Source organism: Citrus clementina, unplaced genomic scaffold (assembly GCF_000493195.1).
Source record: "Citrus clementina cultivar Clemenules unplaced genomic scaffold, Citrus_clementina_v1.0 scaffold_4, whole genome shotgun sequence".
NCBI classification, from domain to species: Eukaryota; Viridiplantae; Streptophyta; class Magnoliopsida; order Sapindales; family Rutaceae; genus Citrus; species Citrus x clementina.
In genome coordinates, this window is record NW_006262274.1 from 10,057,461 (window position 1) to 10,083,796 (window position 26,336).

General features: G+C 38.3%; 3 protein-coding genes, 1 long non-coding RNA gene and 1 pseudogene across 4 annotated transcripts in view; 3 read left to right on the forward strand and 2 right to left on the reverse strand.

Moving 5' to 3' along the window:
* Nucleotides 1-5,968, forward strand: part of LOC112099074 (phosphatidylinositol-3-phosphatase myotubularin-1-like) — a gene marked incomplete at its 5' end in the record, with an annotated part of 7,928 nt that extends 1,960 nt beyond the window's left edge. The window contains 8 exons of the mRNA XM_024186177.1: nt 250-471; nt 949-1,008; nt 1,190-1,254; nt 1,440-1,446; nt 1,913-1,963; nt 2,077-2,255; nt 4,821-5,025; nt 5,287-5,968. Coding sequence (XP_024041945.1) covers nt 250-471; nt 949-1,008; nt 1,190-1,254; nt 1,440-1,446; nt 1,913-1,963; nt 2,077-2,255; nt 4,821-5,025; nt 5,287-5,799 — 1,302 coding nt within the window. The remainder of the gene's footprint in view (nt 1-249; nt 472-948; nt 1,009-1,189; nt 1,255-1,439; nt 1,447-1,912; nt 1,964-2,076; nt 2,256-4,820; nt 5,026-5,286) is intronic.
* Nucleotides 5,969-6,859: 891 nt separating this feature from the next.
* On the reverse strand, nt 6,860-9,027 carry LOC18044789 (annotated as a pseudogene).
* A 2,495-nt stretch (nt 9,028-11,522) lies between these two features.
* Nucleotides 11,523-12,969, reverse strand: LOC18044790 (protein STRICTOSIDINE SYNTHASE-LIKE 10). Its single transcript, XM_006436642.2, has 2 exons — nt 12,692-12,969; nt 11,523-12,276 (listed from the first exon to the last, which is right to left on the reverse strand). The coding sequence occupies exons 1-2, from the start codon at nt 12,952-12,954 to the stop codon at nt 11,523-11,525; spliced, it is 1,017 nt and encodes a 338-aa protein (XP_006436705.1). The 5' UTR covers nt 12,955-12,969.
* Nucleotides 12,970-24,316: 11,347 nt separating this feature from the next.
* Nucleotides 24,317-26,009, forward strand: LOC112098854. The gene is made up of 3 exons (XR_002905903.1): nt 24,317-24,378; nt 24,789-24,958; nt 25,988-26,009. It is a non-coding gene; the product is annotated as an uncharacterized LOC112098854 (long non-coding RNA).
* Nucleotides 26,010-26,017: 8 nt separating this feature from the next.
* The window catches only part of LOC112099075 (phosphatidylinositol-3-phosphatase myotubularin-1-like), a 12,899-nt gene continuing 12,580 nt past the window's right edge, over nt 26,018-26,336 (forward strand). The window contains exon 1 of the mRNA XM_024186178.1: nt 26,018-26,072. The gene's annotated coding sequence lies outside the window, so the exon portion shown is untranslated. The remainder of the gene's footprint in view (nt 26,073-26,336) is intronic.

Consider the following 26,336-nt stretch of genomic DNA (forward strand, 5'->3'; position numbering starts at 1 on the left):
TTTTTGTGGCCCTTTAAGTTTATTTTTTTCCCATTTTTAATTTTACTGTTTCAGAATCCAGGGTTGGCCATGAAATTTTTTTGTCTTAGCTTATTTTTTAATTTTCTTCTGGGGAGGCTGTCCCGTTCTTATTTGTCTTATCCATATGAGATGGTAACATGGATATCATTTGCCTTGCTATTCAGTTATGCACTCAGGTGTGATGCGTGATGTGACTCATAAATTATAAAATCTTTTTTCTTGGTGCAGGCACTTGTTGAAAAAGATTGGCTAGCATTTGGCCATCCATTTTCGGATCGTGTGGGAATGCCAACCCTCTCTGGAAGTGGTGATATATCTTTTGAATTATGTAGGCAGTTCTCTACTGGGAGTTTTCCGTCATCACCCATGCGCCAATCATCTGGTTCATTAGCACCTCAAGCTTCTGGTTCTTCTCATGCACAGAACAACTATTCTCCCATATTTTTGCAGGTTCTTGCATTAATATTTAGTTTAACTATTGAGTCGTTAGTAGAATCTTCATTTAATTAATATTTTCAAAATTCAGAAGCTTAAAGCGATAAGGGCCTGAAAAACAAATCTTAACATGCATCATGTGAAATGTTGACTAAGATGAGCTTGCAGATGGGCTTAGATACAGGAGAGCTCGAAAATGAGCCAAAGAATTGAAATTTAAATAATTAAAATTGAGTTTGCACTTGTGGAAATTTAACTTGAGACATTATCTTTTGATACCATGTTAGAGAAACCTTTTGACCCAAAATCTCAAGTTCTTAGCGCACTTCATTAAGTAGCTGCTCAATCCTGTATAAACACTAGCTTGCCTTGAGGTCCTGACCCCTCTTCCATGCCTTTGGCTCTACTGTGGGAGGACTTCAGCTTTCTAGTTGTGTTATAAGTTTGTCTGAGGAAAAATTAATGATCTGGTGTGTGAATTTGTTTCTGCAGTGGGTTGATTGTGTTTCACAATTGATGCGGATGTATCCATTTGCCTTTGAGTTCTCGTCGGTATGTATTTTCTTCTATATGTGAAATGAATTTCTTATTCTGTAACATATCCCATCATTAAACTTGAATGTGCTGGTGAAATGTTTTCTTTCTTTCCATTTTTTTTCCCCTTCTCTCTTCATTGTTTCATATCCTTTCCAGAGAAAACCAGTTGTTGACTTTTCTACTCTTTCGTATCCAGGCTTTTCTGGTGGATTTCTTGGACTGTGTGCTTTCTTGTCGCCTTGGAAACTTCTTGTGCAACAGGTAGTTTCACATTAATACAAGCAGTGGGGTGGATCCTATTCCAATAAAAGCTGTGGTAACTGGCATGCATTTACTTCATCTGTTATGACTATTGGGATAACAGCAGGACTTAGCCAGTAATTTGTCCTAAAGAGCTGCTTTTTTAAGTTCTCTCTCTTTTTCCTTTTCTATTGTTTTTCCTGCAGTGCGATGGTTTTACATGCCCAGGGGCTTGGTCTTTTTGATTAAATCTTTAGTTAAGGGAAATGAAAAGTTAAATTGATACAAGTCTGAGGTTCAAATCTTTTTTTTTTTTTTAATTTTCCCTCTTTCGAAGTAGAAAGGATGAGAAAAAATTAAGAATTCTTGATGTGATTATTACATAGTGGAACTGTTATATTTAAAAGCATAATGGTCTTTTGTTTTTGTCAATTAAAAAGAAAAAAGAAAAATTGATGCAAAAGTTATAGAGTTTGAGAAGGATTGAGAGTATAAATGATACAATTTGTTCAGAAGGGAGCATTAACAAACTATACAGATAAATCTAAAGTATAATGGATTAAAAGGTTGTATTTTAAGTTAGCTTGTAATTTTTGTTAAATTGACTTCATTATGTTTTTAGCTTGTCAGCATGGTTTGGATGTTTCTTTTACTTCATAAGTATGTTGTATAATCTCAGGAACTACTGGTCAAAGAGAAATTTTGCTACATTTCATCCCCTGAAGTTGCTGTTTTATTAATGAACATGTATAACTGGTACAGGCATTCTTATGAATGATGTTTATATTTGCTGGTGCAAAATCAGCTTGTTTACTTATTTTTTCCAATTATATAATATTGTAGCTGTATGGAAACATATACAAACAAATTGGAATGGAACAGTTTAACTCTCAAGGCACTGCTGAGAAAGTTTTTGAATTATCTGATTTGTTAGTCTTAATTTTCAGTGAAAAGGAGAGACAGCAATGTGGTGTTGCTGAAGCATGTGGGTACTTGTGGGCATATCTGGCTGATTTGCGTTCTTCGTGAAACGACCCGCCCCGCAACCTCCCCCAGGGCGAGTCTATCTAAACTCGTAAAATCGAATTAATAACAAATCTATAAAAATTTCGGCAGAGTCTCCCTTATGAATAAAACATATCCAACCCTGCAAATGACAAAATAACACTCCCGAAATAATTTAATAACCAAATATCCTCCATAACCAACTTCTCAAACCAACTTCTCAAATCAACTTATCAAATATCACCAAAATCATCCGAATATTAAAATACAACGATTATCCTTAATAACATAAAATAATAACACAAATTTCGAATATAATAATAAAATCCACGACTTCTAGCATCATCACGTGACCACAATATCAAACTAACGTTCACTACTGGGTTGACTGATGTACCTGTAAATCTCCCGTGGGGGGGAAAAATATAATAAAAGAGGGGTGAGTATAAAACTCAGTGAGCTCAGTGAGTGGATAGTAGGTGCTGATACTTTAATAAATTATTCAAAATCATTTAATCTTTCTCAAATCTTTTCTTAAATCAATTTCAATTTCGTAAATCAATTCTCAAATCAATTTCTCAAAATATCATAAACTCATTTAATTCAAATTGAATAACTGCAATAATAAATCTGCATAAAATCGATGGAATCACCATACTCATATTAAATACTGAATACTAAAAACTGTCATCAAACAAGTACCCAGGGGATAATCTGATCATATCCGGGCTACAACGGCCAGGCAATGACGCACTATCTGGGTAACGTCACGCCCCGGAGCCACAACGGATAGATGGGGACGATCTCATCTCATATCTCATATCTCTTATCTCATATATCTGTACTGTGCATGCATAAGCCCCCAAAAGGCAAAAGCGCCCGAACACACGGCCCAAAGCCTCTATGTGTGTCCCGACGGGCCCCAAAGGCCTCTATCTCATCTTATCTGTATCTCTTTTCTGTATCTCTTTTTATCTGTATCTCTTGTATCTGGAGGGAAGGGTACTGTCTAATGATTTCAAAACTGATAGTAAACATATGATCCCATCTGAAATCTCATTTTCTTTCTATTCAACATATCTCAAGTCTGCTCAATTCTAATATCATGCTTTTACTCAAAAACGCTAATAAAATCATAAATCGAACTCATTCTCAATCATAATAAATATCAACACATAAATAAAAGTCAATTCGCTGGAAAATCATTAAATCAACGCATTAAACATTTATTTCTCAAACATACTGTACTATATAAGAAAATCAGCATATACTATGAAAATAGTTTTGTATATTCCACTCACAGTGATGATGTCTAGACTCAGTATCAACAACGTCCGCGGGTAGATTCTCGTTCGCGGATGCGGATCCTCCTAATCACGGAAAACACCATAATTATTCTCCGTAAAAACCAATTAATATAATAAATCTCGAAACAAATATCTATTAACGATAAACTAGTCCCGCATGTATAAAATTACCAAAATGCCCCTATAGGCCAAAATTGCCAAAATACCCCCAACATCAATATTTTACCAACTTATCCTCAAACTTCATGATTTTACCAAATTATCCTCATATTCGTTAATACCCATATTGTCCTCAATTCAGATTACATAAATTAATCACATTGTTCGAAATTACGAAATTACCCTCGGTTCGTAAAATTACCGAAATGTCCTTAACGAGTTAAATCACCGAATTACCCTTAAAATCACAAATTACTTCACTGCCCTCAACCAACATTACCAAAATGTCCATTATTTACATAAAATTACACAATCACCCCCAAAAGTCCATGAATTTACCGAATTGCCCCTCGCCGGTCAACGGTGACCGGACTTCAGTCAACGACGATGGGGAACTTAGGTCTGCTAGTTCCGGCCTCGGTGAATCCAACGGTGGCGGCCGTGAGTTGCCACGCGCGCTACCGGCTGCGGATCGAAGTTCCAAAGTTCCACAAATTTTCGGAGATCATTCGGCGAGTTCCCGACGTCCCCGGTGGTCGTGGCTGGTCGGGAAATGTTGCTGGGGATGTGAGGAACCAGTTCCAAGTGGTGGCGCGTCACAACTCCGGCGGGATCAACGGCAACGAAAACGGGTCGAAGCCGCGACTTTTCGAGCTCGATCACCGGCGTTCTGGCCAGTTTCCGGCGACGATAACAGCAGGGATACGACGGTCTGCTTCCAAGCTTCAGATCGGTACCAAGCACGGCCGGTAAAGTGGCTGAAGTTGGGAGAAATCGTCGGGTCAATCCGCGGGTTACTGGGTCGGGTTCTCGGGTCAACGGGTCTGACTTCTCTCTCTATCTTTCTCTCTCTTCTCGGGTTCTTACTCTCTAAAATGGAAAACCCGTTTCCCTCTTTCCAGTTATACAATTCTGCCCCTTTTTTTTTTTTTTTTTTTTTTTTTTACAAATTAAGCGAATTTCAGATCCGTTACGAAAATAAAATCCGACCATCGGCGCGTATAATCGAGCTCAATTTATCCCAATTAAACTATAGTGACGAAATTAAAAATTAATAGAGAAGAGAAAAATAAAAATCGGCCCTTTATTAAGAAAATCCAAGTGCGTATATTACACTTCGGCAGGAAGCTCTCATGTTCACTATAACCTCTTTTATGATCCGCTGAAACATAATGGTCCTCTTTTACCTCCGGCTGCAGCTTTAGCCCCAACTTTGTGGCCTCAATTCCATCTGCGCTGGGCTTGTCCCACCGAAGCCCAAACTGGGGAGCTTGAAGCACAATGTAGGGACATGGCTATAAAGTTCTCTGAACTGAAGAAGGTAAGGAAATTTTTCCTTCTGTTCTACAGGTGCAATTTTGTGTTGTACTAGACAATATGGATTTAGACAATTGGAAAATATGAATTTTACCCTCCTTTCGGGTGATAGACAACAATAAAAGGTTGTTTTCTATTGGTTAATGGAACCCCTCACTTGTTCATATTATCCTAAATGACAATGAACTGACCTCGTCTTTTTTTTACTGTAATTGAATTATAGAGGGTCTGTAAATAGTATTCAGTCGATTAAAATTCCTGGCAGGCAAAAGAGTTAGCGGAAAAGAAAGCTAAAGAAACCATCATTGCTATGGAATCACAAACTGCAGAGTTAAGAAAGGAGACGCAACTCAGGAGCAAGGCTGTGAATGTAGCCAATAGGGCCAGCAAGGAAAGTGAAGCCATAAATCGAGCCGTTCAATCATTAGGATGCAAGTTTCAATTTTCTAGCAGTGGTGATTGTACTGTTGACTTTGAAGGTAGTACAACTGAGAGTCCACTGAAAATGTCCGCTTCAAAAAGAGTATCTGATGGCAGTTTACAGTATGATGAGAAATCAGATTTCTCTGTTTCAGTCACCGTAATGGATGATGTTGTTTCCAGCAATCCAATTGGTCGGATGTGTGAAGCTTTGTGTCCGTTACGCACAGGGGATGGGGGCTGCCGTTGGCTAGATGCTGGTTGTGCTCAGCTGGGCAGTCAATTTGTTGGACTAAAAGCAAACTTTGATGCTTTTGATCGGCTTTCTATTTATGATAGTTATTTTCAGTCTGAATGATATTTTCTGGATTTGAGCTACACATGAGTTGAACCATCGGCTTTCATGTCTAGCTTAATGCTTATTCCTAAAGCATCCAAAGATTCCTTTAGGACTTTCTGTTGGTGGAAACATGAAGGCAATTCATGAAAGATCGACCCTTACTTTTTGGATGGGTCTCGGATTTGTACAGAGGAATTATAGAGTTAGCTGTGGACTTGGAGCAAGAAAACTCAGAATAATGCACTCGGAAGTGGTTGCAAATTATAGTTGCCCAGGTTCAAATATATTTTCATTTAGATTCAAAAATAGCATGTCGCATAGCCATTCTTTTCCGGAATAAAATTAGTTTGTGTACAGTTTTATGAGTAGTTAATTGCTGTGACAAATGTTTTGACAGCATCCATGTACAACAAACTGATTTTGATACAGTTTTGTATTTAGAAAATAAGCTCCCTTGAGATAACTTTCTCTGTCTCTTTTTGTTAATGCTTTTAACATGTGGGTTATGGCTTTTGCTTCGTTTAAGTGTTATTTCATCTCAAACAGGAGTAGAAACGTTTTAGTTATTTTATCAGCGTCTTTAGTCTAGTGAGTAGCGAATCATTAATCCTAGAATCATTATGTACTTTCTCAGTCCAAATTAATCAAATATTGATCGGATCGGATTTGATTTGATCGCAACTTAGAAAAATTGTTAACTTTTGTTATCGAATATGGGTTTACTTTAGCTTATAATAGTGCCTATAAATGTAATATAAATATAAAAAAAAATCACATCCATTTCATTTTAATTATGTTCTGGTTTCAAAATTTGCTCACTTTTTAGATTGAAGATAAATTTTGTTCTTGACTCCCCAGTGCAAGGAGTAAGTGCGACTGCTGATAGTAATTAACCTTTTGGGTTCCTTTTTGGTGGTGCCTATTTCTTGCTTGGTTTTTGTTCATCCATGTATGCCTAATTAAAATTTCAAGAAAAATACAGAGTACTTATTTTATGCACCTGTTTAAATGAAAATTGCAGTATTGTCAAAATTTGAGAACGACAATTAATCAATGCATAATAAATAAACGAGTTTAGCTAAGCCTTGATTACAACAACATGTTCTTCAACTTCGCTAACAAAATCAAATGCATTTCGTTCATTTCCTTGTAAAACTTTCAGAATATTACCATTGCCGTCAAGCTTAACCGCCACAAGATCTCTTTCAATATTTCGTCTTTCAGTGTCCAATGCAACCCGAAAGTTTCCTTTACACTCCATCTCGATGTTGCCTGGAAATTTCGAAAGCTGAGCAAAAGGTTGCGGAGAGAATGTAACTCTCTCACCTTGAATCCAAAATTTTAAAATCTTCATCGAATTCGATTCAGCAACTGGTAGGAATGATTTATCTTTGTTTAGGGTTACGCCATTTGGAAATGCTAGGCCTCTTTGTAGGACTGTCAGCACTTTACTGCAAGTATCGTATCTCAACAACCTCCCACTTCTATCTCCACTATCGATCAACATAGAATATTGCCTCCTTTGAAAGTACATGCTGCTGTCAATTAAATATACAGCTCCGGTAGTGGTATCAATGCCCAAAGCATTTGTAAAGCAAAAAGAGATTCAGCTGAAGAGCAAGTTGTTTCGCTGGGCCGACGACCATCAATCCAAAGTATGCATCAGCTATGTACAATCACATGTTACACGGTTTAATTTAATGCACATTGGCAAAGGTTCTAAAGTTGTGTTGGTCGAGACATCACATATCTTCCGAGGCCGCCTAATTAAGCCAGATACAAATTTGAAATTCCGCTAGCATAACTGAAGAAAATGCATAAAAAATTCCTGTAAGCGCAAAGAATATGTATGGTGAGACTCTTATTTCTTTTTCCTTTGTTCCATTTTCTATGCCATTGTAATTATCATATGAGTGAACATTTGGGTGAAACTAAAGCTGCTTGAGGTCTATATATATCTTAGAAATTTAACAACATTACTAGCCTGTATGTGATGTTACAAGAATCGGACATAAGAGAGTGAAATGCTATATATCTATTTAGAGAGTATTTTGAAAATAAAACGACTATTTATTAATTTGTTAGTCTCACCTAGAGTTCTTTTTTTTTTTTTCCTTTTTCAATCTTAAAGGACCCTAAGAATCTCTTCTTGACGTTTAATTTGCTATAACAGCACAGGAAGCACTGTAAAAATGCTACCCTGACAATAACCTTTGCTATACATAATAGGACAACACAATAACGAGCGTGCATGTAAATTCATGCTATAATACAATAATATAAATTAGACACACACACATGTTATAAACAAATTCTTACCTGTAGGGAGTGGTAGTGGCAAATTCAGTCCAACCAAATTTTGAGCCTCGTCACTTGAGAATTCTACCGTCGGAAACACCGGCGTACGGCCCTTCGCCATTGCAATCGAAAGCAAGGCTTTCGGGACCTACTACTCCGGGCAGAAGCTGAAGCTCAAGATGGTGGTTGCCGTTGCGGCTGCGGCCAGCATTGGAAGGTAAGCTGAAACTATTTATATATATATCGTAAGGGCAAGAAAGAAAAAAACAATGAGAGGAGAGTTTTTCATTATTGCAATCGAAGGAAGTAAGTTTTTGAATTGTGTAATTGTGAGGCGTTGATATACATTGGTATTTATTTTAGTTGCTTTTTTCTAATAATTTTCTATTTAAGATTTTGATTCATTTGACTGGTTTGGATTCGGATTGAATGTAAACTCAAACGTTAGTTAAACTAGCATAATGAAAACAACAAAAATACAAGAATCTAAAACTATCCTATGTTATTTTACTTATTCTTCTTTATCATTCTGTTTTGTGCAGACCACTCCTTTGATTTGGTCCTTACCACAGGAAGAATTCATTTTATTAACAGAAAAAAGAGAGAGAAAAAACAATGGTTGTAAATCTCTATAACTCATTTTAGCTTCAGGCCTTTAATGGCTTGAATTTAATGTATCTTTATTTTTGGGGGGGGGGGGGGGTAACGTGTGTAGTGGGATAGTCTGATGGTGGTTTGTCATATGGTGGAACTAGCATAATAAAATAAATGAATGTTTCAAAATTTATAATTAATTATTATTAATGATTATATATTATTGGATTTAAATAGAAAGATTCATCATTCTTCTTAGTATTAGTAGACTCTCTCTCACATCCTACAAAGCGTAACCCTTATCATCCAATTATCTTTATCATTGTTCAACTCATGAAGCAAAAAGTACTCCATGAAGCACACAATACCAAAAATTCAAATAAATCAAACAATAAAATATAAGAATTTTTCTAAAGAGGATGTTGGTTAAATAATAAAAAAAAAATCAAACACAACAAATCTTAAATATTTAGTGTTTAGAGAGTTTGAAGAAGTCAAAAGCCATTAAATAAAAGGTTGCATAATTAAATATATGATTATGACATTAAAATTGGCTCTAGTATCATTGTTGAGAGAAGATGAAAAAACTTCTGTTCCTATGTTAATTAATTGATGTATTTTAAACCACTAAAGTTTAATTGCTAGTATAATAAAATAAATAAATGTTTCAAAAGACTTATAATTAATTATTATTAATGGTTACATTTTATTGGATTTAAATAAAAAGAGGAAGAGGCATGTAAAAATAATATCCACCAATATTTTAGATATTTTAGAATATAAAAAGATAATGAATGGTGATGTCACATCAGCTCTTGTAGTCGTAACTTTATATAGATATATAGATAATAGGACCAAATAATATTTTTAATATTAAATTTAAGAGGTTATATTGTGGGATTACTAAGAGTTTCACTTTGGACCCATAACTGTGTCACATGACAGAACACTATTATTTGCTTCTAAGATGGTGGGATTGTGCTACGCAACTGCTTAATATTAATAGTGCTATGGGTGTTTTTTTATTAAATTATTTTTTTTAAACTGTCTTGCTGTCAAGGCCATTGATATTAAACGAAGAGTAGGAGAATTCTCAAGTTAATCAGTCAGTATAATATTAAGGGAAAATGACAAACACACCCCCAACGTTTAGGCAAATGGACAAAAACCCCCTTAATGTTTCAAAAAAGACATTTACACCATAATTTATTATAATTTTACCATTATACCCTTCTAGCATATAAAAAAAATTATTAAATTATCCACTTTGTCTATATATTGTTAATAAAATTATAAATATACCCTCATTGCCTCATTCCTCTATTTAAATTTTTATTAATAACCAATTTTCAAAAAAGACATCTACACACTTCAAAAAAATTGTAAATAAATTATAATTTTAAAAATAAAATTGGTTATTAATACCATAATAAATAACATAGAAAATTGGTTATAAATGTACAAGTTTAAATTATTGACATGTGGAGAATTGTTAAATATACAAGTTTAAAGTTTAAATAAAATTGGTTATTAATAACTAATTTTATTTTTAAAATTATAATTTATTTACAATTTTTTTAGGTGTATAGATATTTTTTTTGAAAATTAGTTATTGATAAAAATTTAAATAGAGGAATTGGGCAATGAGGGTATATTTATAATTTTTTTATAATATTCAATTTGTCTATTTATAATGTTATTAACAATATATAGACAAATTAGATAATCTAATAATTTTTTTTATATGCTAGAAGTGTATAATGGTAAAATTATAATAAATTGGGGTGTAAATGTCTTTTTTGAAACATTAGGAGGGTTTTTGTCCCTTTACCTAAATGTTGGGGGTGTTTTTGTCATTTTCCCTAATATTAATTGTTTCTTTATTATTTAATTATAGTATTAGTTAACAATGAATTGCTTACTAGCCTTTCCAATGTAATCCAAATGATCTATTTCATTATTTTAATATTTTCTTGCTCTGCAATCTGCAATGAGTAGAGGCAACTGTTTGTTAAAGAAATCAAACTGTTCGACGAATTGTTTCAATGAATACCTTGTAACGATATCATCGGTGCTTTGCTCTCTGCCGTTAGCGATGTGCAACATCAGCAGAGGGCCATGAGTTCTCTCCAACTTAAGGATAAGATCAAAGGATAGAAGGATCCAAATAAAAGTTGTAAAATGGGAAGAACAACATGTATATTAATCAGCTCTTTCATGGAAATTGATAATAGCCGTTACATTTATTCGCTAGCTCCGCATTGTACTACATTACTATGCATGTTGAGTTCATTTCATTATTACTGTTTCTTTAGATTAAGACTGTATGCGTTTCTTTGATTATTCTTATCAACTCGCTCAAATGAAATTCAGACGAGACCTTTGAATACACTTCTTGAACTTTTTGCACAGAGAACAGAATATAATTTAGATGCTAATGGGTTTAGCACTTTAGGTTCTTCTGTTTACGGAAAAGCATTTTGTTGAGGTTTATGCAGAGTTTTATAATCATAACAACAAGTTTGGGATTGCTTTAGCATCCGAAATAATCAATTCCTTAAGGATTCTCAAATAAACAACTTTCAGATCCAAAACAACCAATTCCTATAAAGATTCTCAAATAATCAACTTTCTGAATTTATTTTGAGCTCAATTTTATGGTGATGACAGTTTCATGCTTGCTTTTATTCATGCGTATATGCCTAATTAAAGCAAATTTCAACAAAAATACGGATGACTCATTTTATGCAATTAAAAAAGAAAAAAGAAAAAAGAAAACTGTAGTTTATTGTATTGTTAGAAGTTAAGAATAAAGAAGAATGAAAAGAAGCAAAAAGAATCAAGCCTAGCTAAGCCTTGATTACAACAACGTAAGGCTGCACTGGAGATCCCGCGTACAAATATCCACCATGTTCTTCGACTTCGCTAACAGAATCGAGTGCATTTTGTTTATTTCCTTCTAAAACATCAAGGACATTGCCATTGCTGCCATCAAGCTTTACCGCCACAAGATCTGTCTTGTCATTTCCTCTCTTAGTGTTTAGTGCAACCCAAAAGTCTCCGTTCCTGTCTGTCTCGATGTTGTCCGGAAATTGAGCAACTTGAGCGAACGGTTGCGGAGAATATATAACGCTCTCACCTTCAACCCAGAACCTTAGAATCCTCCTTGAATCTGATTCAGCAACCAGTAAAAATGATTTGTCGTTACTCAGGGTGACGCCATTTGGAAATGCTAAGCCCCTTCGTAATACCGTCACTTGTTTGTTGCGAGGATCGTATTTCAATAATCTTCCACTTCTGTCTCCGCTTTCGATCAGCATAGGGTACTGTCTTCTTTGGAAGTACATGCTGCTGTCGGTAAAATAAACAACGCCGGTATTGGGATCAATGTCCAAGGCGTTTGTGAAGCGAAAGGGAATTCTTTCAGCTGAAGAAGCAAGTTGTTTCGCTGGGCCGCCGTTTCTCCCGACGACCATCAAGCCAAAGTATGCATCAGCGATGTAAAGATCGCATGTAACAGGATTGAATTTAATGCCCAACGGCCTCCCACATAAGGGTTCTAAAATCGTGCTGCTTGTGCCATCACATATCCTCCTTAGCCGCCTAATCAAATCGCATGCAAATTTGAAATTCCGTTGGTACATTTGAAAAGAAATAAATTAATAATTCGTAAACTAGATTTAGTTGAATTGCACATACAAATAAATCAAAGTAATATATCTGATGTTAAAAGAATCGCACATAAGATAGTGAAGTGTTTGGTAGATGTTAGTGTTTTCAAACCGAAACGACAATAGATTTATTTACTAGAGGTCTGACCTAGGTAGAGTAATTTTCATTTTCAATTTTAAAGAAATCTAATAAGAACTCTTCGACCCTTCAAATTTGTATAATAGTAGGGTATATATAAAACGATAACATGCGACCGTAGCCTTTTCTATGTACATGAATTTTTTGAAACACAATAACATGCAATGATATAAATTACATACTAACATGTATATATACGAATTCTTACCTGAATGGAGTGGTGATGGCAAATTCAGTCCAACCAAGTTTTGAGTCTTGCCACTTGAGAATTCTACCGTCGGAAACACCGGCGTACGGCCCTTCGCCATTGCAGTCGAAAGCAAGGCTTTCGGGGCCAACTACTCCGGCCGGAAGCTGAAGCTTAAGATGGTGGTTGCCTTTGCGACTGCCGCCGACATTAGAAGGTAACCCGAAACTAGGAGAAAGCGTAAGGGCAAGAAAGAAGAAAATGATGAGGAGAGAGTTTTTCATTATCGCAATGTGAGAGTAGTGTATCCTTTTTGTTGGAGTCCAAATTTGTAGTTGTGATTACTTATACTCGTTAATGTTTCCTAATAGGTTTCTGTTTAGGATTTTGATTTATTTAATTGATACGGATTCAGATTGAATGTAAACTCAAATGTTAACTAGACTAGGATAATCAAAACAATAACAATATAAAATTGTAAAGCAGATAAATCCTATTAAAATATGAATTATTATATTAAATTATTTTATTTATTTTCTTTTATCATCCCTTATCGCCCTATCACGTACGTGCATACCATATTATAATTTAACATAGCATCACAAGAAGAATTCATTATATTATAGAGAAAAGGAAAGTATGATGGTAAATAACGTCTTTGTCTCCTTAATTGGATTTTGAATATTTTATAAAAGAAAACAAAACTTATTTTCTTCGTCTTGCTAGTTTGTGTACAGGCTTTTGAGTATATGCCTAATTTACGAAAATTTTAATAAAAATAAACGACTCATTTTATGCACTTTCTGCAAAAAATAAAAGAAAAATGTGGTTTATTGTATTGTTAAAATATAAAAAATAAATAAATATCTACCCTATAACTTAACTCAAGAAGAACTGTATAAATATTCTATCCCATAATAGCATTCCTTAATCCCAGTTTAGATCTTGCTTTACTCACCAAACCTTTACGGGAAAGAGCAGGTTGGGGGGTTTGTCTATTTACCAATTTTGTTTTGTTAAACGGCAGCCTAAAAAAAAGATATTTGGTTACAATTCAACATGAAAATTAGCTTATTGCATCCTCTCGAAAAACTGAAAGGTTGAAAGCAACATGACACCCATGATTTGGAGTCACTCAAAGAAGAGTAAATAGTTTGTGACAACTAAATAATCACATTAAAAATCCTAAAAAAGCAGATGACTTTGCACATTAACAAAGAAAGAAACGTCTGGGAGGGTCGTTGAAGCAATAACTTTCCCACTGAAACCAGCATTTTTCTTCATCATTTATTGGGTAGGTTCTAATTCTACTACAGGATTTACATGTGACACAGGGACATGCTCCAAACTCAGTCATTTATGTTACAGTAGCGAGTTCAAAGTGATGCATTCGATTGCGATTGCTGCATTTCAAATTTCCAATATATACATGTTTTTGACACTGGACCTGCTGTACTTCCATGAAGTTGACATCATGCCTCAAAGCACATCCAGCAGACATTTCTTTTGCATCAACTAATTCCTCCTGATTGGTCAATCAGCGTGCCCACTTGGCCTCCACATAATGCACTTGAAATATTCCCAGGCTCAAGCAGATTAAACACTACAACTACAGAGATTGTATACATATGTATCAGGAAAAGCCAAAGGGATCTGATTTGCAACTGCTAGAATTACGGCAAAAGAAAATACCAACCAGGAATCCCATTCTCTTCACAATATGTAATGGCCATTGTGTCCATGGACGTAAAGTTGCCGGAGACTGCCTCCCTGTAAGATATGTGTTCCGGTACTACATGGCCATTACCAGAGTGGGAATCATATATACCATTGACACTTACACCTTTAACCATTGCATCCGCATTAACTGACATGAAAAATATGCAAAGCATGTCATTATTATTTTCCAAGTAAAGCTCCACACAAACAGGTAAAAGGAGAAAGAACACCAGTACTGGCAGTAAACCATGATTACAGCGAGTGATATTATATACAGAAACAAGAGAATGAAATAAAGCTGTTAAGTGGTACAAGCTTACGTTCAGAAGCTCTAAGAGCAGCAGCAGCATCAGTGGTAAAAAGCGGATTTCCAGTGCCGGCACCAATGCCACCAAATATCACAACTCTCCCTTTTTCAAGATGGGATGGCTCTTTGCCTGCTATATGGTTCATCAACCTCTGGCAAAGCAAATGCACTTTGAACACGCGTCTTAATTTCCAGCTTCTCCAAGGCTGATTGAAGCAATATAGAATTCATAACCGTTGCCATCATTCTGAAATGAAATCACGGTCACATTGCAAAAGGTATTATAAGGTTGGGAAGAGATATAAGCAACCTACAACTGTATGGATCACTTAGAGCAGCACTAAAGGTGTCAAGGCCTGACCCAGATGATAAATTCAGTATCCAATATAATAGCAATTCAATTTCAACGCTGCATCAATGAAATATAAGCATAAAATGGGAGAAAATGAGGATAGAACTGCGAACTTTGTAACATAATAAACAAAACTTCCTAACTCTTTAATGACCATTATGAACATTGTCAACATAATAACATAATAACAAAACTTCCTAATCTATACTGACCATATAAGCATGGTCTGTTAACATAATAAACAAAACATCCTAATTCTAGACTCTACAGTCCACAAGATAGACTCCAACTATAATTGAAAGATAGAGATGGAAGTTTAAATGCAAGATAAATAACATAGAAATTACCCAATTTGATAAGCTGTGGGTCTATCGAAGCCAGTATCAGAAAGCCATGAATCCCCGCAAAAGAAGTTTCGACCTCCAAGAACAATTGCCACCTAAAGGTCACTTAATAATGAGCATCTGCAACCTAAACTTAGAAAAACACAAATAAAGGAACATTTTGAACAATTAAAACATGTAAAAGAGAGTTTGGGCAATACCTCCACCCCAAGACGACAGGCTGATGCTACTTCCCTGGCAATCTGCATCACCACCTAATAACACAAACCATATGTAAAACGGTTTCCCCATGTAAAACCAACCATAACACACTGCAAACAAATTGTACATCTAAATACTTCCTTATTCGCAAAATTTAAACCACATCAACTTATACTTAAAAGAGGGCAAAAGAATTGCACCTTGGGGTCGATATTAGGGCAGTTCCCAACTAGCGCAGAACCGCTAATTTTGAACACTACTCTCTGCCATTGTAGATTTTGTTGCGGTTTGGATTTCAAATTATATGTGACTGTAGAAGTTCTAGGAGTATATCTGCCCAAATAAACAATTAAGAATGGACATTTAATCAGACGATAATAACATAATAGAAACCCCCTTCTGTAGCATGAGAGAGGTTAGAAAGAAACAATCTCATATTTAAGAAAGCCCATACATACAAAGACACACGGTGCATACAGTGTTGAAACAAATATAAAAACAACCTAGCATAATTGCATTTTAGATGCCCTGCCAATAAAGCATTGTCACTTGGTGAAGTCGCTCGAAGACTAGAAGGGTGTTGCCCAACACTAGAATGTATTGCCTACATAAAAACAATCTAGCAAAATCGCATCTTAGATACCATGCAATTAAAGCATTGTCACATGCTGATCTCACTCAATATTAGAAGGTTATTGCCGACTAGAGCAATTTAGTTGCGTATACTTTCATTTCGCCATACATGCTAAACGAGTTATCCCCAAACAAGATAAACCACTCAGCAAGCTAAATAAACAAAACCCCATCAACTTTACATACTCCGAAAGTCAAGCATAGTATAGTCAGATTGCTGGTCCCTTTTAATGGTGATAACATTTTGGGCGACCGGGACTTTCATGGCGAGGTAGTACATGGATACCACCGCTTTAGTTGCTACTAAGAACGGCCTACCCAATATAATATTGTAGGCACCTGGGTGATCTACAATAAGAAAATCAATCATATGAACAACATGGTGAGGTACCTTACCAAGTGTAACGGCCAGCGTAATGATGCCCTTTGGTATAACCATATCTCTGGCGAACCCAATAAGAGGCGTAGCATAGGGGGTGATCTTTGGCGACTCAATCAATAGTTGATCAAAGGCGCTTTTGAAAATGACGTCAACGGAGCTGCTGTATCTACAAGAGTTCTTGCTACCTTACCGGTGGCAACCTTCAACGTAACTACTAAGGTATCGTCATGGGGGTACGAGATACCCTCCGCATCGTTTTCTGTAAAAAGGATAGGCAGGGGATGGTAGGGTACCTTCGGTGTACCCCATTCATTAAGGTTGACTTCTCTGCCAATATTGGTGGTTATCGACAACGATCTACCATAGCCTTTGATAGCCCTCCTAGATTGGCCCGCTAAAGTCGGTCCGCCCATGATCATCTGGACATACACGCATTTCTTATGTCCCGAGGGTACCTCTCGTTCAGGACTGCCATCAGCTACCCGCTTGCCCTTATCTTGCTCCGCGGATTTCCGAGCTTCTCTCATGCCAGCAACAAATTCTTTGAGGTACCCGCTAAGAATCAAAGATTCAATTTCCTCTCGCAAGGTAAAACACTTGGTTGTGCTGTGACCGAAGTCCTCATGGAACTCACAATACTTCAGGCTATACTTCATGTTAGGGTACTTCTTCATTGGCTTAGGAGGACGAAGGAGGCCAATATCCCGAATATGGTAGAAGATCTGCTCTGGGGATCGATTCAGTGGATGGTAAGATTTGTACCGAGGCCTCGGTGGTGACTCTCGCTGATCCGGTGGTGGCGATCTTGGAGGTTGGGGTACCCTTGGGGTACCTTGAGCGTTATACCCTTGTCCCCGCGGGGCAGCCCGTGGAGGGCTCTGTGCTCGGGGTACCTGTGGTATTGGGGCCTCCATCCTCTTGGGCTTCTCCTTGTTCTTTGTAACATCGGCTTTATCTTCTTGGCGCTTCAATTGGCATTTCTCATCCATCTCCACCTGCTGCAACGCCCGGGAACGGGCTTCCCCATATGAAAGTGGGCGCTTCTTTTGAAAAGAACGCCATAACTTGCCCAACCTCAATTTTTTTTCAAAATGGGTCAATGTGTATTGGTTTCCAAATGCTCCGGTTCGTAGCACCTCTTGGTGGAAACGACTCACATACTCCGCCAAAGGCTCGGCTTCCCCTTACTTGATAAAGGCAAGTTTGGAGGCTACTCTATCTTGAGCGGAAGCGTAGGAAAACTCTTTAGTAAATTTGGATAACAATTGGTGTAAGGAAGATATGCTATCCGCTTAGTTTCTTCCCTTGACTAAACTTTGTGTACTGTCGAGCTAAAAAATATTCTCTTTGTCTTTTTCGTTTCCTGCCACTTTTTTTTTTTTTACTCAACTGCTGATGAGAATGAATAGTTGTCTTTATGTCTTTCTTCTATTTTCTTGGGAAATGGCAGTCTTCTGACACACAGTTTGAATTTTAAAAATATCAATCTCACACAAACATCCCTTATCTCATTTCTTGTGCAGTGTGTTCTGTCAGGTTGAATTAAAAATTCCTAACGTGAATGTCAATCTCCTCTCATTTATTTTGAAAATCCCCAAACGATCTTCTAAAAGTTGATTATCTCCAGTGGCCTTCTTCTTTCAAAATTTCTCACAGGTAAAAATTTCTTCTTTACTCTTTTTTTTTTTAGCCTGGTCATCTTCCCTAGGCTTATTCTATCTCTTCACTTCCCTTTTTTTTTTCCTTCTTCTTCCCGTGTTTTCTCTCTTCTCTTTTCTTTATTCTTTTTCTTTCTTTCTTCTTTTTCTTTCTTCTTTCTTTCCCTCTTTCGGCCGACGATCTTCTCTCGTGTTTTCAGGCGTGGGTCTCAGTTGCTGCAGCGGCGGTTTTGGCTCCAGATTTGGTTAGTTTAAGGCGGTTTTTCGGCAGCTCACGGCAAGATCCGACCCGACGGTAGACACGGTAATCCCCCTCCATTGTGTCTTTATTTTATCCTTACTTTCTCTCTCTTCTTTCTCCTTTTCTTCTCTCTTTTTCTTCTCTATTTTCTTTTTCTCTTTCGTTTCGGTCGGCGTTTTCCTTGGTAATTTTCGGCGTCGGTTTGGTGGCTGTAGCCGCGGCAGTCGACGTCAGTTCAGTGGCTGCAGTCGCGGCAGCCGGCGTCGTTTCGATGGCTGCAGTCCCCCCCATCTGTGTTGTCTTCTCCATTCTTCGTTCTCTTTTCTTTTTTTTTTTTAATTTTCGATGGCTTTCTCCCTTGGTGGTTTCTGACGTCCTTCTCGCGATCTCCGGTTTTTGGTGGTTACAGCCATGACAGCCGATGCCGGTTGCTGCAGTTTCTTCGTTCTTCATTATTATTATTTTTTTATATTTATAAATAAAATAAATTGGCTAATTTCATTTGTGCTTGAATAAATAAAATAAATTTACAGCTTCTTCGTTCTTCACGCCATTGGTTTTTATATTTGCATATTCTTACTTACTGTTTTTGGTTGCTTGCAGCTTTATCTCCCCACAATTACCAATCCTGATCCGTCAAGTTGGTAAATCACAGGTATCCTTCCTCGTTTCTCCTCCTTTGGCGCATTTACAATGGCACTATTTTGCATACTCTGAGAAAAATTTGTTTGTTTGTTTGTTTTTTTTTTGTTGATGTTTGCATTTGATGGTTGATGTGTGGTGGGTGGTGTATAGTATGAAAATGTTGTTGGGGGAATTGTGGCTTGGTGGTTATGTTGTTGGGGGAATTGTGGCTTCATGGTTATGTTGTTGGGGGAAAGTAAATGGGCAAGAAACATACGGGGCCAGTGAGGAAGCGTTGTGCAGTTGGGGCTAGTAGGGTTGACAGCCCTCCTGCGGGTTCTTCTTCCCACATCTCCATTAGCGAGGAGAATAGATCTTCCCCTAGTACCTCTGGGAGTTGTAACTCTCACTCTGAGCTCCCTCCCCCTAGGAGTACTCCTCGTGTCATCCCACACTTTCCCAGTAAACGGCCAACCCCTCATCCTAAAACAAAAGGTAGGTCATCCAAGCCCAAGGTTCCAGCTCGTTCCTCAGACCGGTCTCCCAAGTCTCTCTCTGCCACACCTTTAAAATCTGGCAACCTTTATTCCCTAGGCACTAGGAGAGCTACTTTAGGGGACTTAAAACAAATTAGAGCCAAATACAATATTCCTCCCTCTGTCCAGCTTACGGTACCCTATGTGGATGAACGACCTGAGTGTCCGAAGTCTGACGGGATTGCTCTCCACATTGACCTCTTTGATCTAGGACTCTGCCTGCCCTCCAACCTTTTTATATGAGACTGTTTAGTTATTTGGGGGTAGCTCCTGGGCAGCTGTCCCTTTGCGGGTGGAGGACACTTACAGGCTTACATGTGTTATGGTTGGAGGTATTGAGGCGCAACATTTCTATGCGGGAATTGATGGGCCTTTACTAATTCAAAAAGCCTAAGGGTCCCGCTATTGCTTACTTTTTTGCTTGGGGTGATCATGGCCATATTGTTGAGGGGGACCCCGCCTTGAAGAAGGGTTATAGAAATGGATGGTTTATGGCTGAGGGTAGGTGGGGGACAGAAACTCTGGATGAAAATGATAACCCCGTGGAGGTTCCCAATTCCTTCAATGTAGACTGTAAGTATTTCCTTATTTACGGTTCTTTATCTTAATATTTCACATGGATGTCTCGCTAACCTTGGGTTCTCCATGCTTTTGTAGGTGTGACGTGAGCTAAAGGATCATGCCCAGTTCAGGAGGTGGAGAGAGATGTGAAGAAGTTTGTAGAGAGGCTTCGAGGTGCACAGAGGAGTAGTGAAGTGTTAGAGGAGAGCAGATTATGGAGAGCGGGGCTGATTGACCAAAGTCTTCCACCTCCTCCCGGGGGTGACTCGTGTATGATTTGGGTGTCGGGGGGTACCCTATTATTATCTACGGGACTGGGGTACCTCGTCATCACTGCATTCTTTATTTTGCTTCCCCACTTTTCATTTCCCATTTTTGCTTTTGTACTTAGTACTCGTCCAGCTAACATAACTTTTGTGCATTGGGTGCAGTTATGGAGTCAGCGGGTGACGCTTTTGATGCATTTTTCCAAGCGGTAGTGGGTGGTGCTTCTGGATCTCAGGATTCGGCGGTACCTCAGAAAAGTTTTTGGCCACCTCGAGCTCCCAGACTAAAGGGGAAATCTCAGGGTACCTCCCAAAGTGCGTCGAAGGGTACCCCTCGTTCAAAGAATAGAAAATTCGGGCTGGTTTCTGCTTTCCTCGATGAGTTGCGTGAAGATGACCTAGACCCGGCTTCCAACAAGGAGGTTTCACACTTGGTTCCACCGAGCCCTCTCGTACTTTGCATTCTTGTTATTCTGCAAATGAATGCTTGACTAAACTGTTATCTTACAAATTTTCAGGGTACCTCTAATTTTTCTTTTTTTTTTCTTTTTTAAAATGGGGTACCCCCGGTACCTTAACAAATATTCAACATCAGGCGCCTGCTGGTTTATATAGATCGTCGAATTTGGTGCATGCCCTTCTTGGCAACTATGGCGAATTTCCCACAAATAGGTAATCAAAACATCCTCGCGACATCTCGATCAAAAATTGAAAGTGCACAATTGGTCCAACCAATCAATTTCTTATTCCTTCGAAGTTCCCTTCGAATTTTTTGAATAGCTTACCCCCTACTTTGCTCAAGTAAGAGGACGGAGGTGTGGGTGTACTCATATCTAAGCTGAACCTTGTGGCGCTAGGGTATGCCGGTTTTACTCCACCCTCGAGTCCTCTTTGACCCTCACTCTCTTTGTTTAGGTAGTTTTGTCATGCTTCCGCAGAAAGGCTACTCCTGGGCTGTTCACTCTGTTGCCCATCTTGGCTCTGCATAAATCGTCACGATCCAGGCATATCAGGTATCCTGGCTGGTCCTGTGATAGGTTAGTCATAATTGACAAGTGTATGACGAGAATTGCATATAACCAGATGCGAGGGTATATTAATGGCGATAAATGAATATAATCCGCATTCTAAGATCGAAGTGACGAAAAATAAAGAAAGAACCCACATCATATTTGTTGAGAAAGAAAATGCATTTATAGATAACGAAAGCGTTGATCAATACATGACTTAGCTTTATTACCCTGAGAAGAATGAGAGACCGCAAGACTTCCTATCCTTTTCATTTGAAAATTAAATAAACTCTAAAGTTGCAACTGACCAACATAGGGCGTTTGGGGGTACCCCATTTGGCCTACCACACAAAAATATTAAAGAAAGCAAATAGCAGCAAAAGACTAAAGGTTAAGACACTGTCCTTTAGTAATATTTCCATAGCATTACAGCATTCCAGGGGTGCCTCACGATTGTCTCATCCACGTGGAGTAGCCTGTATGCACTTGACCCAACAGGTTTGTCGATGCGGTAAGGTCCTTCCCAATTTGCCCCAAAAGTACCTTCGCAGGGTACCCTAGTGTTCTGAGTTACCCTTCTCAAGACCAAGTCTCCTTTCTTGAAGGATTGAGGGCGTACCCTTTTTTCATATAGACCCAAAATGCGATGCTGATATATGGCTGTCCTCAATTCTGCTCTAGCCCTTTTTTCGGCCACCAAATCAAGGTTGGAAGCAATCAATGAGGTGTTCTCGGCCTCATAAGAGTATTCAACCCTGTGAGAGGGTACCCCGATTTCTGCTGGAATCACTGTGTCAACATCGAATGCGAGGGAAAAATGGGTCTCCCAGGTGGAAGTGTTTTGAGTAGTCCGGTAGACCCACAGAACCCCAGGCAGCTCGTCTACCCATGCTCCTTTTCTTTCTTCTAGCTTCTTCTTCAGGATACCTTTGATAATCTTGTTAACGGCTTCGACTTGCCCATTAGATTGGGGATGAGCAAGTGTAGCAAATTGGTTGGCTATCCCAAGCTCCGAACAAAAACTTTGAAATTTTTCATTATCGAATTGCTTGCCGTTATCACTAACAATTGCATAGGGGATCCCAAATATGCAAATGAGATTCTTCCAAATGAATTCCATGGTTTTCCTTTCTGTGATGCTTGTTAGTGGCTCTGCTTTCGCCCACTTTGTGAAATAATCTACTGCCACGATTGCATGTTTTGCTTGCCCCTTCCCGGTAGGTAACGAGCCAATGAGGTCCACTCCCCATATAGCGAAAGGCCAAGGGAAAGATATATTTGTTAGCTTCTCTGGGGGTAGGTGGGGTACCTTGGCGAACCTTTGTCATTTGTCACAGCTTCGTACCATATTCTTGGCATCTTCCCGTATGGTAGGCCAGTAGTACCCCTGATGGAGAGCTTTTTACGCCAGTGATTGCGCTCCATAGTGATTGCCACAAATCCCCTCATGTATCTCCCTTATGACATACTCGGCCTCGTCACTTCCCAAGCATTTAAGGTAAGGAAGAGTGAATCCTCTTCTGTATAGGGTATCCTGGATCAGGCAGTATTGCGAGGCTTTATACTTTAGTCTTCTTGCTTCACTTTTATCTGAGGGGAGGTCTCCGTCCTTGAGGTATCTTATGATAGGCTCCATCCAAAGTACCTCGTTGGATAGTAATCCTACGTCCAACGGCTCTAGGCGATCAATGCTGGGGGCGGGTATGTGTTCTGTCGTGATGGGGCCAGCTGACTGAGCTACACCAAGGGACGCCATTTTTGCCAGGGTGTCGGCTTCGCTGTTCTCCAGTTGGGGTACCCTTTCCACCTTAACCACGCAAAATTGGGACATCAATTCTTTGGTTTTTCTGAGGTACCCCTTCATGTTTTCCTCTTTTGCTTGATATTGTGCGGTAATTTGGCTTACCATCAACTGGAAGTCGCTCTTGATGTGTACCTTCTTTGCTCCCAAAGCCTTCGACATCCTCAACCCTGCTATAATGGCCTCGTATTCGGCTTCGTTGTTTGAAGCCTTGAATCCAAATTGCAAAGCGTAGCATATTTTCATCTTGTTCGGGTCGATTATAAAAACTCCCGCACCATTTCCGTGTGAGTTAGAGGAACCATCTACATATATTTTCCAGACCTGTCCCCCTTCATCGGTGGATGGGGTATCTGACAGGTACCTCAGATCACCTTCACCACTTAAGTCATTGGCAAATTCCGTAATGAAATCAGCGATGGCTTGGGTTTTAATCACCGATCGAGGCTTGAAGATGATGTCAAACTCGCTTAATTCGAGGGACCATCGGAGAAGCCTTCCGGACATGTGTAACTTCTAGAGGATTTGTCGGAGGGGAAGGTTGGTGATGACTGCAATGGTGTGAGCTTGAAAGTATGGTGTGAGCTTCCATGCGGAGACAACCAATGCCAAAACGATCTTTTCAGAGGTGGGGTACCTCTTTTCGGCATCAACCATAACCTTACTAGTGTAGTAAATAGGTCGTTGTATCCCATTATCATCCTCTCGGAGTAACACGGAGCTGGTGGCATGCTCGGATACGGCGAGATACAACAGAAGCCCCTCTCCCGGCTCAGGTTTAGCAAGTAATTGAGCATTCACGAGGTACTCCTCCAGTTCTTGGAAAGCCTCTTTGCAATCGGGTGTCCATTGGAGCTTCTTGCCGGTCTTCAAAGCTTTGAAAAAGGGCTTACACCGGTCTGTAGCCTTGGAGATACAACGGCTCAGGGCAGCTACCCGACCTGCCAAGCTTTGAACCTCCTTGATGGTGGGTGGCGATTTCATGTTTTTGAACTGCGCGAATTTTATCGGGGTTGAGAGACTACTTAGACACTCATGGCACCACATCGTCTGATGGAATGTCATCATTCTTGGTTAGTCATGGGACTTATGAAGATCTTTTCTTTTCTTATCTTAAGTTCTTTTAATCGGTGTCACGAATGCTGAGAAAAAAAGAGTTTGCTTCTAACATCAGCCGCAACATGCTTGACACAAATTTATGAAGAGCATTTGTAGTTCTAGGAACATTATTACCTCAAAGTTCCTCTCATGTTGAGTTGGAACCTTGTCGCATTACTCGTTTACGGTATTTTTAATTTGAGTCATTTGCTCAGTGCTCAGTCTGTATAAATGTTCAAATTCCTCATTTTTTTTTTGGAAAGTGTTGCTAGGTGGATATCCTCAGGTTGAATTGTTAAGGTTTTTTAAATGTCTGTCTGCTGAACTTTGGATAACTGTTATCCTTTGAACATCTGTTTATGCTATTTTCCAATTTTATTGACAGAGACATGGTGGTTGGACATGGGGTGGGGGCAATCTAAGCAGTATGTCAGCTTCAGTATCAACCCTTGGAGACAGTGGTTGGTTAATACATGTTCAGAGTATCCTGGCTGGTTCAGCTTGGATTGCTGCACAAATCGCTTTAGAATCAGCTTCTGTGCTAGTACATTGCAGGTCGGAAGTTTTTTGATGTCATAACTTCCTGGACTGGTCATTACTAGAAATGGATAAAAATATTTCAGTTTCTGCTCAGAAAAGTTTGACATTTTGAATTTTTAGTTATGTAAGCTTTGCTTCATAACAACTATAAATACTTAAATAAATTCTTGATTGGCTATTGAGTCATATTTCTAGATATATGCAATTTTTAGATTCCTTATTTCTGGTTTATATCATATATGCAGAGACAGGGTTAGGTTACATTTATAGAATTTTCTATTTGTCTTGGATGACAGACAGGATGATTTCAAAAGGACCTCGTCATGTATCATTTCTTTATTTGTTTGTTTATTTTCTTTTAAGCTGTTTTTATCTGAAACTCTGGTCAGCAAGGTATAATGACCAATCCATTGTTTTCATATGTGAACTTGGGAGGGCTCTTTGTCAAAAATTGTGTATTTTTACGTAGGTCTACTCCAGGAGTTTTTCATGGATTGCTGGCAGCAATCTTTGAAGACTAAGAGAGGCAGATAAAAATCCAGTTCTCAAACTGAGCTTTAGATTGGAGTGATTACGATGATGTTAAAGTTGTCTATGAAGTTGTGTAATTAATAGCCCGTTTGGGAGTGTGGTGCAAAGCCCAGCTACTAAAGGGTTTGGTAACACTTGTAGCTGGGCTTTGGTAGCTTAGCAATTTTTTTTCCCAAACACACCCTAATTTAGAGTGAGTTGAGTTTAATCCAAATGACTTTTTATTCCACCATTTAGAGAGCTGCGAGATAGAGAGAGCAAGAGACAAGAATTTTTATTGCAATTTCGCCTACTTCTGTAATCAGGATAGATATTAGAGATTTCATGTTTGAAGTCCTAGGTAATTCCTATTTTGATGTGTTAAAGATTAATAAAATGAAAACGTTTTGTTGACACTCAACAAAATGGAAAATTTGTATTTCTGGTGTTTCCCTGAAATTGGCCTTTATTGGCCTTTTTTAACATTTTTGTATTTTGGTGTCTAACATGTTCATTTCCCTTTGTGTTATGCAGTGATGGTTGGGATAGAACAACTGAGTTGGTTGCACTTGCTAATTTGTTACTTGATCCATACTATCGAACATTCGCTGGATTTCAGGTACATTTTTATGCTTGAAACTTTAGCTCTTATTGGCAGTCTTAAGATCTTTTTTTCTGATGTTTCTGCCAAGATGTTCTTAAATAATCTAGTATGAGAGGCAATGTGGGAACTCTTTTGTTGCATGCATAGTTTTTTTGTGGCCCTTTTAGTTTATTTTTTTCCCATTTTAATTTTACTGTCTCAGAATCAAGTGTTAGCATTGATTTTTTTTTCTTTGCTTATATTTTATTTTCTTCTTGGGTTGCTGTACCGTTCTTATTT